Source organism: Thunnus albacares, chromosome 4 (assembly GCF_914725855.1).
Source record: "Thunnus albacares chromosome 4, fThuAlb1.1, whole genome shotgun sequence".
NCBI lineage: Eukaryota > Metazoa > Chordata > Actinopteri > Scombriformes > Scombridae > Thunnus > Thunnus albacares.
The window spans coordinates 14,614,855-14,628,756 of NC_058109.1; the positions used below are offsets into that span (position 1 = coordinate 14,614,855).

At 38.4% G+C, this 13,902-nt stretch overlaps 1 protein-coding gene across 11 annotated transcripts in view; it reads right to left on the reverse strand.

Annotated features, from left to right (window-relative positions):
• Positions 1 to 13,902, reverse strand: part of LOC122980403 (R3H domain-containing protein 2) — a 64,303-nt gene that overhangs the window by 30,324 nt on the left and 20,077 nt on the right. For 9 of the 11 annotated variants that reach the window (XM_044348375.1, XM_044348371.1, XM_044348373.1 and 6 more), the window contains exons 3-11: positions 7,554 to 7,708; positions 6,691 to 6,852; positions 6,280 to 6,520; positions 5,244 to 5,285; positions 3,064 to 3,150; positions 2,739 to 2,862; positions 2,058 to 2,136; positions 1,514 to 1,573; positions 708 to 848 (exon numbers count right to left, since the gene is read on the reverse strand). In XM_044348375.1, the coding sequence (XP_044204310.1) occupies positions 708 to 848; positions 1,514 to 1,573; positions 2,058 to 2,136; positions 2,739 to 2,862; positions 3,064 to 3,150; positions 5,244 to 5,285; positions 6,280 to 6,456 (710 nt within the window). In that variant the 5' untranslated portion in view covers positions 6,457 to 6,520; positions 6,691 to 6,852; positions 7,554 to 7,708. The remainder of the gene's footprint in view (positions 1 to 707; positions 849 to 1,513; positions 1,574 to 2,057; positions 2,137 to 2,738; positions 2,863 to 3,063; positions 3,151 to 5,243; positions 5,286 to 6,279; positions 6,521 to 6,690; positions 6,853 to 7,553; positions 7,709 to 13,902) is intronic. The other 2 variants (XM_044348376.1, XM_044348367.1) reach the window with 1 other exon arrangement.

Below are 13,902 nucleotides of genomic sequence, written 5' to 3' on the forward strand. Positions count from 1 at the left end.
CATTTGCTACGTACACATATTTTACTGATTAGCTGTGGTTTTGGGTAAACTTTAAAGAGCTTGCTTGCATCACTATATTGATGAGTTCCTCTCTTACTGCCTCAAGTACACACACAATGTGAAATACACACATTTTTGCCATTCATTGAGTGGTTGTGTTGAATCAATTAGGTTCATTCAGAGCCTAAGATGGTCTCATTTCTCAAGTGTTTTGATACTCTGTCAGTATTCAGCAGAAACTAACTTTCCATTCAGTTACATGCTGCTGCTCTGTTTAATTTTTGGTTCAGGTATTTCTTCATCTCATTCAAACATACAGTTTATGACTGTGGAATTCTTGCGTTACCTTCATGATGTATGCTGTGTTTCCTGTGTTGCCACAGCAAACTCCACTTCATGGATTTTGTTATTGTGTGGTTGTTTACAGTATTTATGTAGCTTTGTGATTTAATTTGCATATAAAAACCCTACCATAACCCCTATTAACAACCTGACCATCCTGACATCTGGATTTTTACGAGAAAATATAAAGTCTCATGTTTCTTTAACTGTTATTTTACTGTTTTGAGCACTTCAAGTGCATTGCAGACTACAACCTATGCATACCTATATATAGATTTGCAAAACACGTAATCCTAGATCAAATTTCTTGTAGCTTCAAGACTGCAGCTGCTGAGGCCTGGACGAAAGTCAGGAACTACACTTACATGCGTGTGTTGCCCGTCTTGTTGATGATGACAGCCTTGCCTGTCTGATCTACATTGTGGTCCATGCCGAAGTAGGCGGCCACACGGTGCAGCAGCATACGGTGATAAGAAGTCATCTGAGGAAACTTCTTATACTGGTTACTGCAGGGAACATAGAATACAAAGTTGTGAGTAAAATGTTATTTCAATGCTGTATTGCCAAGAATCGCCAACTACTAATCTTTTAAGTTTTGTCTTTTTGTTGAATGCTGTAAAGTCCATTTCCATAATGTGTAGATTCTTATTGTTAGCATTTAAAATAATGTGAGAAAAAGAGGCTCATGCTTGTTCTATATACAAAGAAACTTACTTAAACATATTTTAAAAAGGACTGTCTGACACAACATTCCTTTTTAGCAAAACTGTTTTCTAGATATTTTCTAAAGGATAGTGGTAAATACTGAATAATGCCATTTTGTAACCCTTGCTATACCTTCTGTTGTCTTGTTACTCTCAAGATTTTTTTTTCTAAAAAATGTGAATTCTGAGCTTTTTGATTAAGAGGATCTTCCACTTTTAGGACAATCAATTTGGCTCTATTGTGTACAAGATGATTGAATGCTCAGATCATAATACTTCTGTTTGATAAAACTATTCATGTTAAGGGGAACACAGAGTCCTAGCTGTCAAGCCTAAACTTGCCTTATAATATGAACTATAACCTGCCATATTTATCTTATTACCTCAGCAGTCTATAAATAAAAAGGAATGGATGTAGAACAGCTAAATTTAAATGCAAGTGAGTGGTTATGAAGAACGTGGCTTACTTGTCGTCATTAATGAACTCCAGGATATCTTGTTCTAGTTTGAGCAGCATCATTCGATCCCTGCTGGGCCAAAGGGGGAGAGAGAGAGAGAGAGAGGGAGAGAGAGAGAGAGAGATCAGAGAAGAGAGTGGGTCACTAAGTTGGATGCAGAACGCATACCAATCAAAGTGCTGCAATAAATACTTCCAATAATACTTGTATCAATGTCATTACAATGGTTAGTCTTTCTAGCCTGCAATTTCATCATCAACAAACTCGTGCAAAGGATGAAGGACTTGGACTTTTCAGACAAGATTGTTACTTGGCAGCAAATGCACGGTACCCCTTGCCTATTGACTGCTAATGGAATATTAGCCCTTCAACAGTTATACAAACTTTAAATTAAAATTATTGATCATTACTCTAACATTGTGCACTACATGGTGCTTCTTTTGGTTAATTAGGTATTTTAAACAATCATCCAGCAAACAGCTCTATCCTACTTAGTTCATTTTCAATTTTTTTTTATTTGGACATCAGTCATTATTTTGTGACAATCTCATACCTGGGATTGTTTTTCAGTGTGTTGACCAGAAACTCGTGAACATCGATGCCCGTGGAGTCAGTGTATTCCTGACTGGAGTCTAAAAGAGAGAGGGGGAAAGTAAATATGCAGACAAAAGAGAAAGAAAAGGCTGAGAGACTGGGAAGGCAAAGAGAGAGAGACTGACACTTTTGTAAGGTGCAGGAGAGACAGAAAGAGCGAAGTCAGAATGCTGCTAAGCATAACTCCTAAAATGGCACCTCACCACACCAGAAACAACGTTCCAGGTTCTTCAGGGAGGATAAACATAAGGAACAGATAGCATGAGATACCAGCTAGCTGTTCTTCTACATTTTCACACACAAACACACTTTTCAGGGGATAACTTTCCACTACACTAGGCAGTTGTAGAGAGACAGAGAGTGAGGTAAGTAATTCAAGAAATTCAAGAAAGAGGAGGGAGGGATCCCATTATCTTTCATAGAAATTAGCTTGACATCATATTAGTTTGGGTATTAATAATACAAGCGGACATCATATTTACAAGTAACAGTCATGAAGGATGTATAATATGTTAAATGAGCCTGCTGTTTAGCATTCATTGTATTTGTGTAGGGGAAAGTATTTTTATTATTATTATCACATATTTGTACAGAACTTGTAATCACAGGTTTGATTAGCACCTCCTATGTAAAAACTTACCACGTGACAACATCTTTCGTGGAGTCTTGTCCTTCTTCTCCTTCTCTTCATTTTCATACTCGTCCTTTGAGGACTTCTCCTCTTCCTTGTCTGATGGACAGCTGATGTGAAGCTGGATGATATCCTGGAAAATGACATTCCATTGCTATGAGAAAAGATGGTAAGATCTTGGATTCTATTTTTGTTATATTTTGTCTACTAAGCACAGTTGATCCTACACCGACTGCTGTTGCACACGAAATGTAGCAAACTAGGCTAAGTGCCCAGGTATGGACTGAGGTTAGTGTTGGGGATTAGGGGTGAGGGTTAGAGACATGAACGGTACCGATTCTGGAGGTCCATCATTGGAGAACGGACCAGAAGACTCCTCACACACTGCCAGACTCCGTACCAACTTCAGTTTAGCATTAGACTGAAACAGAATCAAACACATGTATTATCTATTAAAAATACAAACGACATGTTGTTTAAGTCCTTCAAAGTAAATAAATAACATTCAACTGTTTAGCTGTGCTTGAACTGCAATTGTCATTTTAAAAATAATTTTTAACTCACAATTTTGTGTTATTTAATTTTTTTAATGTATTTTTGTTTTTTCAGAAATTCTGATTTTCAGTGTTTTTTGTTTGTTTTTTTAAAATATGATAAATTTCATGATTTTAGCTTGAAAAGTTAGAGAAACAAAAATAATGAGCCTTGAGATTATCTGTTTTATATTCCTCAATACTGGGGGTTATAATATAAAATAGCAAAACCATACAGATCCTGTGTATGATGTGTAGCTATGTGTGTGTGTCATCAAGTGTTTCTTTCCCCTGATGTTTGTGATAGGAAGAGAAAATCCTCAACTAATATGTTCTGCTGTTACTTTGTACTTTAGAACCATAAACCAGCTAAAATGTGCCTAAAAAGCGTAAAATCTTACATAAAGCCCCGAATTACGACTAATAATAAGCGTTCCCTGAGGAATGGAAGAGGGGCTGAGGTGAGACATGGAGAACACACGGCTTCAATACAACATAGCTGCTTAGGATGCTGTCCCTTGACAGATTATGTACTAAAACCTTGAGGGAAACTAAATGAGGGTGATCCAACTTCAAAAATGTTATCACTGTGTAACTGTACTACATTAATGAGCAGAGAGAACATGTTCTTATCTCTTTTACAGGAAGAGAATTAGTTAGGTAAATTTTAGGTCAATATAAGTAGACAATGAGCTTATGCTAAGGCAGTGGTTCCCAAACGTTTTTGTACCACAACACCCCTTTAAAAGGTCATTTTTTTTGTCATGGTGCCACAAGCCACCCAACCCCCAAATGTAACTTGTGTAGCCTATATGTAGACAGAAGCTCATCTGTTTTAACTATTTCTATTATATTAGACTATACTGTGTCAATATTAAGTTAGATAATATCAGCTCATTCTCAATCACTCAGAATAAAAGCCAACAAGTGCTGTGCAGATTTATAGACAAATAATTTTAAAAGAAACAATGAATACAATTAAATATGTATAGCAACACTTAGTATAAAGAACAACCTTATTATGAGAAGTTGTTGTTTATTCTACTTCTTTCCCCCTCAATTGTCATTTCATTTAATTCATAATGTCTAATTATTGAGAATAATTAATAATTGTTATTGTTTTATATTGATATTTCATATTTTTATTGCATTTACGGTCATATTTCTTTGTTTTCATAGGATTATTGTTTGCTGACTGGTGAACTCTTCTGTTCACTGTGTGCTTCTTTATTGTCATTTATTTTCTTTGTATTTTTCTAAATCATGTTACATTTATTAGTTAAGTATTTTTTTTGGTGGTTTGTTTTTTTCCTTAAGATGAGAGGGGGTCCAATGTATAAGCCTATGGCTTCTTGACCTCTCCTGTCACATCTGTTTTATTTCAATTATCTGGATTTTACACTGCTTCATATGTGTGCAAATTAAAAATGAAAATAAATGCACCTTGGAAGTAGGTGATGATGGACCAGCAATCCCTACACGGTTTTTTGTCTGACACAGGCAAAAACACAGACTACAGCATTAATCAAGAGGTCTAAGCAAGACACAGAATCTCTTCACATCATATCTGAATGCAGCTTGCTCAGCAGGATAGAGTGGTATCTTGGAGTGAGACATAACACAGACAGTCTGGCTTTTTTTAAATTAGAAAACAATCGTCTTGTTATTAAATATTACTGGTATCAACTGTCTTAACTGCCTCATAGCCTCACTTAGGTCACTCTGACAACTACATTTAACTCTCTTGAGGATTATGATTTTAAACCAATAACAATAAGAAGGTGGTCCACCTTATTAGACTGTAGTTGAGAGGATTAGAGGGTTAATAATGGAAGGTCATCTTACACAACCAACTGGCAGGGGGTTATTTCAAGGAGCAGGATTATAAAGTTACTTTGGTGACTTTCAGACAGATGAGTATCTGATTATCTTTTGTGATTTAAAAAAAAAAAAAAAAATCAGTGACCATCAGTTCTCTTACCTTGGCCCTTTTCCTGCCATGGCTGTGGTTAGGAGCCCGTTTCTGCAAAACAAATTTGTCATTTTACTAATTTTAATAAGCCGCACATTAACTCCACAACCTCAGAATAAATTTCCTGCCATAATACAGACTAGATAAAGATAAACAAAACAAATAATTGCAAATAATTGAATAAATATTTGAGACTGTTACCAGCATACAATGAATATTCAAACATTTTATTTGTTGAATGACTTTAAACTGAAAGTGTATGACAAACAATTCAATAGATTCAAATTTATTAAACCTGGTAGTGCAAATTGCAGGGTTAATTTTAGTTCTTGCTTGGACAGTCAAGTAAATTTTACAAATCCATATATATTCCATATATTAATTTTGATTGGCCCATCCACAAAGCCAAGTATATAATATTGGTGAGACAATAAAGGCGAGATAAATTAAAAACACTTTTTAGTCAAATATTGTGTTTACAGTACATACCCAGTAACAGATCTTTGCTGAAGAAACCTGATTTCTTGACCATATATAGGCCTAAATGGATTTGTCAAAGAATTCTTATAAGACGCAAGTGCATTTTATAGACTTCTGGCAGCAGAAATATTACTGTGATGGCAGTGTGGTGGGCTGTCGGGATTTTGTTCTAGGGGTCTTGTTCTCCAAAATAATTAAATCCAAAATCTGGCTAAAACTGAAACTCAAAAAAATCTAAATAAGTATGTTTTTGGCTGAACAATAGGTTGTGTGTAAAATTCAGACACGTGCGCTAAAAGCAAAAAATGGAGTGCATTTATCACTTAAGAGCACGTCTTCTCTAAAACACTTAAAATATAGCAGTATTGGCTCAAAATATGGTAGAGAGTAGGGGAGAAATACTATAGACCAGCTGAATATAAACACTTGTCATCGCAGAGCATGGAGATGTACTGTAATTTCCTGCCTTGAATTTGTTTTATTCAATTATTCAAATCCATTGCTGTAATATACAACAAATCCATTGCTGTAATATACAACATAATGGTCTGCATAATGGTCTTACTTTGTCATTTCCTCCCACCTGTGCATCCTGTGGGGAGCTATCTTCAGCCTCCAGGCCCTCTCCTGTCCCTTCCTTGGTGCCCTGTGGTTGAGGGGAGGTCTTGCCTCGACTGCAGGGCTCGATGAGTGGCCCACTCTCTCCCTCCTGCTGGATGTCTGTTGTCAGGCTCACTGACATCTTCTTCGGGGAGGGGGAGAGGGTGGGATATGGGGAGGGGGTTGGGTGGAGGACCCAGGAGTGGCTGAGAGTAAAAAGGGGCAATAGAAAAGAAAAGAATGGGGCATTTTAGGCTCTAACAGTTTTAAACACCAAAACTCTGCAAATATTTGATGATGAAAGAGCCAAGAGAAAGACAAACAGACAGACTGAGCACATAAAGTATGTGAGAGAGTGTACAGCGATATTACCTACCTTTAGGTGGTATCCGATCTGTGCGGGACTCTGTAGAGTGAGTCTGGATGGGAACCACCACACACAGGAAGATGAGGGGAACCCACTAAGGTAGTATACTGGGCTGGGCTGCAGCAGGGGGCGAAGCGCAGTCCATAGCAAGCCTTAGCCTTCAGGGTGGGGCTATGAGGAAGAAACACAAAAAAAAGGAAAAAATGTTTAGAATTGTCTAAAAAATTACATATTTAATGAGTTAAATAATTGCTTTTCACAGCATAGTTATTAATATCCTAAACAGGTTTGTTATTAGGGTTACATGTTCACAATAAGCTGCCTCTTACAACTCATTTTGACACAATATCTGCCCAAAATGTGTCAATATTCAAAATCAAACAGATTCTTCTGAAAAGATACTTTAACCACATTGATAATGTAATGGCGAACATCTCCACTGAGACAACCACTGACAACTTTGCTGCCCCTAGTGACTATTCAACTCAACAATGAATGAAACTGAAAATGACTGGCCCTTTTCAGACAGTTTGATAAATTAAGAGCAGGTTGATGCCAGTAAGGAAATGTGAACTGAAAAATTACCTGAATTGGAGAAAAAAAAGAATACAAATCCAACAAAACTGTTACATCACCTATACTTTTTTTATGTGTGAAGACGTTTCACAGAAATCCAGATTTTCTTTGTTCTATTCACAAGATTCAGTTTGGAAATAAACTTTTTACAAATCAAACAAATATTAAACGTATTTTGAGGTCTATCTTTCCCTGTATGAGTACAAATTAGCTTCAAAAAACACTTATCTAGTAGAACAATGTTACAAGCAAATCAACATGCACATGTGAAAAACAAAAAAGGCAGCAATATTTACAGCAATCAGGTGAACTGGAGGGGCAACAGTAAGCCAGCCAAGGGGGAGGGGCACACCAACAGACCAGCCACCACCTCAGCGGTCCTCTGGGGCCTCTCTCTTTTCTCTCCCTCCAGCTCAGTGTAGCAGCATGGTCTGTCTTCCAGTCAGGAGTCCTGTACACCAAGAGCAGAAGAGGAAGACACGAATGACGTCATGTTTCACACACTGAGTGACTCATCGCTGCTGCTACTGCTGCCGCTGCTGCTGCTAGAAGGGAGGGGGACAAAGCAGCTGAAAGCTCGGAGCATACTGGCACACAGGGCTTATAATCAAGCAAGATAAGTCAGGTTTATTCTCCCCAGATTTCCTAGATTGTTCATTATTTGACTTTGTCACTACTTAAAATGCAGGAACAGTATTGGCCTCACTCTTTATGAATGGGAATGTCTGTGTCCAATCAAAAATGTGTTGCCCAAATTTCTAACGAGCAGCAGCATGTAAGACATAAAGCATTAATTTGGAAAAGCTGAAAAATGCAATGAAGGTTATTTATAGCTTGAGGTCATGTTTGTGCCAAATGTAGTTGCATTTCTTTTCTTTAGAAAATTACTACTGGTAGCTGACAATACAATAATGTAGATTTTAGGTCCTCCGGCTTACACAAAGAATCAGTGATATGAGTTTATAAAGTAAACTCAGTCATATTTTCAGGTCAACATGCAATTAAAGAATGCAACGAAAGACTACAAGTCAAGTTCACTTATATGGTCAAAAATCAAAAATTTGCCTAGAAAGGCTTTTCCATCAACAGTCATGGTGAACACACAACATAAACACTCAGCAGCTTTTCCAATTTGAACCCTCTAAAATAACATTTGTGATGATCGTATGATAATCTTTCCATGACTAGTATTATTTATTGCTCACTCACTTACTTCCTCTCATTTACATCATTAAACTCATTTTCCCAGCAAGGGAAAACATGACACAGAATCACAAACACCCTTGGGGTAAATTCTGGCTCAGAAGCAGTAACTCTGATGTCTTAGGCATTACACCCATAAACATACACATAAAAACAACACAGATGAATAGCAATCCATCTGTCCTACAAGCCTATTTCCTCAGCTATCACCGGGTGAACAACAGCATTAGTTATGTGTGCTTATTGAAAGAAAAATGAAAAGTATGCATATAATCCCACACACTTACATGCATGCAACAGTGAGATGGAGTGCAAGCGAGCACAAATCCAGGCAACAGTAACACACTTACTAGTATGTATGCATGCAGCACAGATGAGTGCCATTTACGCATGTCTCTGCCTGTACCGTTTTGCTGCACTGTGCTGCAGGACAGATGAAATGAGCGAACAAATGAGGCAGGGATTCCCAGTGTGGGGAAGACTCAGGCAATGCAACAGAAAAGGCGTCATCAGCAGCAGCAGCAGTATCAGCAGCATTATACCACATCATTGACCAGGACACCCACATGCCCCAACCCCACACTGCTTATACAAGCCTACCATGCCGCAGCACAGAATACAGCCACACTATCTAGGAAGATAGAAATGCCTGACTAGGTCTCTTCAACATTACCGCCTTCTTTTTCTCCCTCACACACATACAGTGAATTGGACAAAAAAAAAAAAGAATGGATTTGGATTAGAAATCAACGACAATGCCTCATCTCGAGTGTCAATCTCCTGGCTGAGAGGACCGTCCTCTCCCGATGGCAGGGAGGGGCTGCAGGCCAAATTGTGAATCAGAGGCAAAAAATGTTGTGCTTATGAATAAACCAGCTTTACCTATTCTCTCCTCCTCCACCCATTTCCCTCAGTTTTTTCCTCCTCAACACTCCCCGCTGCTTCCTTCAACACACTCACATAAACCGGCCCACAGGGTTGCCAAGGGGATGGTAACGTCATTCTCAACTGCTGCCATTTGTGTTGAGCGAGTACCAGTAAGAAGGGCAAGGGGAAGAATGATATTAAAAATAAATACGTGGATTGCAGTGTGTACACACTAACGGGGATGGAAAGACAGAAGCAGAGAGAACAGGTGAACAAGAAAATGAGACCACATATGCTATTGCTGTTGTTCCAGTTTCTCCAGAGTTCAAGCAATCGTTGTCTGTGATACAAATACTAATGTGGGGTCTAAGTCATTCAGATCATGGGATATCAAGTAGTAAAAAGTCAGATTAGTGCTGCTTAACTCATAAAGCCTTCCAGATGAGTAGTGAAGCATCTTAAAAAAACAACACAGACTCCAACTGTGTTTGACCTACTATTATTAGACAAACACCAAAGACACTATGAAACAAATATACTGTACGTGCCCTTTCATGCTGCACAGAGCAAAGATGACTGAACATCTAAACACCCAGGGGATAATATCCTGAAATGAACACAATGCAGTTACTATGTGTTCAAATTGAGCCACTCCGACAATGTATTGCAAGTCTATTTGTTCTGTATCACCTGATAAATGGTTACTGCAAACAATGTTGAATGAATGCTTACCCCGCGAATCCAATAACCCTAAAGACAGGGATGTTTGGGCAAACATCAAGCCTCGTGATAAAAGCATGACAATGATTGGGTGATAGAAAGGTTTAATTGTGAAGCAGCGACAAAATGTGTTATGTTTGTGTCAACAGAAACTTAACTGCAGAGCAGAGTGGATAAGGAAACAGAATTTGCTACTGGTAATGTTGTCTTATTGCTGATGGAGAAATAGTGTCAATGGTAATTTCCTCAACACATCTCTTTATGCATTATACTACTACAGCATTGTGGTAAACATCAAAGCCCTACAACTAATACTGCTCAGTGCTTCCCCTAGGTTGAGTGCTTTGGAGCGGCGGGGGGAGGGGGGGTGTCATATGTGGAGGCATATGAAAAGCTCAAGACAGACACTCATCAGCCAGACATTTCTCTGTTAAAGAGCGGCTGAGATTGACACTAAAATGAGAATTGCTGGTCCACCTTAAGTGGGCCTGGTCAAGTTAAGCTAACGCGTCGTGGCTAACTTCGGGGCTAACCCCCTTCGAGAGATGAGTATTTTCGTTGTCTTGAGGAGCTGCAGCATTTATGAAATGACACACTGTAGCCTGTACTGTACATTTACTGCCAGACTGACAACTTACTGCTGACCTTTTCCTCTGCCCCGCTTGCATTCACGTCATGTGTCTGGCCCTCGCTCTCTGCTCTCGCGCAACTACACACACACGCACTGCCTTATTCTTTAACGGAGCTCCGCTACTCTTGTACCTTTCACGTAGATGTCCTTTGAAGAACGAAGAGAGGGAGGATGATTAAAAAAATACACAATAACGTAGGATGTTACTGTGCTCACACAGTATGTGAGTGAAAATCCTTATTAACTCATTGATATTAATGATTGTCTGAAATTTTAGCAGCGGTGCTCATAATTTTGTAGCTACGGTGCGATGCTGCTGAATGAATACAGAGGAAACACTGTTGCTACAGTGCTCCTACTAATACTGCTACTACTTGTATTTGAACAACCTTATTCTTATGCTATCGCAACACATTAAAAGGCATCACTATGCTCCAATCAAAGTGCTTGTTGAATGGTTGAACAGCATCTGAAACCCCTGAACACCAACGTCAGAATGCAGGGGCTGCTTCCAACAATTACTGTCATTTCCTAAAAGTGACAAACCCACCCCCCCACCCACCTATAATGGAAGACTTTTCAGTCTGACATCGAGTGTGGCTGCTCAGAACAGCTGTAAACACTTCAGCCTTCGGATGTGGTAGGATGACACTTTATATGAACTAGTTCATTTCGAGCATACCCCCACCTTAAGTGTGATTCAAGCAAAAGTAGTAAACTATTATGTGTCAAAAGACAGACTGTACACTGCAGTCTCAACAACTACATAACCAGCAGCGGCACTGATCTTTGAGGTTATTGTGTCCCAGTTAAGTCAGTGTGTCGGTGTGTCTGATGTTGACATCTCTCCGCCAACTGTCTGCATCATCACATGTGGCTGTAGACATGCAGCAGGGTAGCTGATTCACATAGGACTCGGGCCAGTTACATCATAGTACAAGAGGTTATCCACAATATGCTGGCCTCATAAAATCACTTTTACAGAGTGCTCTAATTCAGTAGGACAGGGATGCCTCAATTGTGCCTTTAAGGGCCAATATTGATCACCTTTTCAAGCTCGACTCACTATGATATTCATTTATTCCTCTATACTAATAGTTGCTCATTTCAGAAGTACTGGATGTTTTTGTAGAAGCAACAATTCACTGCATCTTGTTATATTCTGCTACATTACCCAAATAAAACGCATCCTTCTTGCACTTCAAAATTCTGTACAGGTCTCTGCATACCACTCTGAATTATTACAAAGACTGCACGATCAATCACATTTGTATAAACACTGTGGAAATTTAACACTTTTTTAAAAGATTGCTTCCTACAAAATGATGAGATGATGATGTTTCACAAAACCCACTGACACCCACATGTAAGCACAATCGATAGGTCATTCAGGCAGACATACACCACTCACAGAATGTCACTATCATCCTTATCAGCTGTCATAATGCAGTGCAGGACACTCTGACCCACTCTTACATGGGCCCTCCTGATGACAGGCAACCAGCTGAGACACACAGGTCAAACACTGCCCTGCCCACTGTGTCAAGTTACCACACCAAAGACCGCCAATGGCAGGGAGCCCTGAGTGAAACATTGGATTTATGTAAGTGAGCGCGTTTGTGTGTGTGTGTGTGCGTGTGTATGTTGTGAGTGAAAGAGACAGAGAAAGCTATCTGTCTCGTCTACAGTATGTGCATGTGTTGAGGCACACAGATATGTATATAACTACTTCAGACAGTAGGATCGCCGGACTAAATATTTTGTGCAGGTATGAGCTCACTGTCAGATTTAGCCTCTCCAGGTCAAGCTAGGTCAGGGTCTCAGCAATAGTTAGCAGCGGGGCAAGCCAGAGAAATGAGAGGAATTCTACTGTATGGTAGCTGGTAAGAGCAGCGGCCTTGTCTATATCAGGTTTTTAAGTGATCAGCTAATCAAAGAACTAGGCTAGCTGATGTCTCATTAACTAACGGACATCATGCACAGGAGCCAAACAGGCATAGTTTAATGCAAACTGTTGCCAGGGCATCAATGTATAAATATGAAAAGAGTCTGATTTGTCAAACAGGATGCATTTGTAAAACGTACAACTGTACATGTACACAAAAACTACTACTGTAAAACTACACTGTAATGCTGAAACTAAATTGACAACAATCAGGGCTGCAACTAACAATTATTTTGATTATCAATTTATCTATTGCTTATTTTTTATTAATCTATAATCTCTACAATACATAGTCTGCAATACATTGGAAAACACTGAAAAATCCAAATTTTTCCAGACCTCAAGGTAACATTTTCAAATTGTTAAGACTATTCAACATTTCAAATCCACTGGATACTCATTTTATAAAAAGTATAAAACCATGAGAAAGCAGCAGATCCTCATGTTTTTAAGAGTTGGAACTATCGAATGTTTGGCATTTAGGCTTGATAATTGATTTAAGCAATTAATCTATCATCAGAATTGTTGCAGATTTATTTTCTGCTGATCGATCGATCGATCGATCAACTTGTCGTTTTAGCGCTAACAACAATATTACTAACCAATCAATAGCTTTAAGAAATTTCTTACATAAAATGCAAAACATATGTAGGTTCTATAATCTACAGTGTGACATTTGGCAGCTTTTCTTAATTAATGTTCTTAATTAAAAAGTAAATATTCAACTGTTGTTGAGACATTACCATTTGGAAGATGGCACCTTGGGCTCAACATTTTATAGATTTATCAATTACTTGATTAAATTATCATTGAGATAAAATCATAATTTTTTATTAAATTCAATCACTATTTGCAGCCCTACTACACTGGCAATCATTGTCAAGGTGTTCCATAATGTATCAATTCTTACATGCACAATGTAAGATAAAGAAAAAAAAAACACCAACCATAACACAATTATACAGAATTTAATTATTTTGCCAGCAGCACAATACTGCATTGTCTTAAGCGCATGCAGTGCACAAACATTTTTTACAGTGCAGATATAGTACAGTACAGCTGAATATAAAGTGGCTATGTATTCTGTTTCATTGACAGCTAGTGTGCATGTTAACTGGGAATGAGCACTATGTATTCCAACAATTGTGTGTCGGTAACGATTGAAAGCTGCTATTATTATCAGCTATTTATTTCCATTCATTACGCATTTCATGCATTATTTACATATTATGCATTATTTCAAATTTCATAATGGAGCAGCGTGCGTAGCAGACATGCC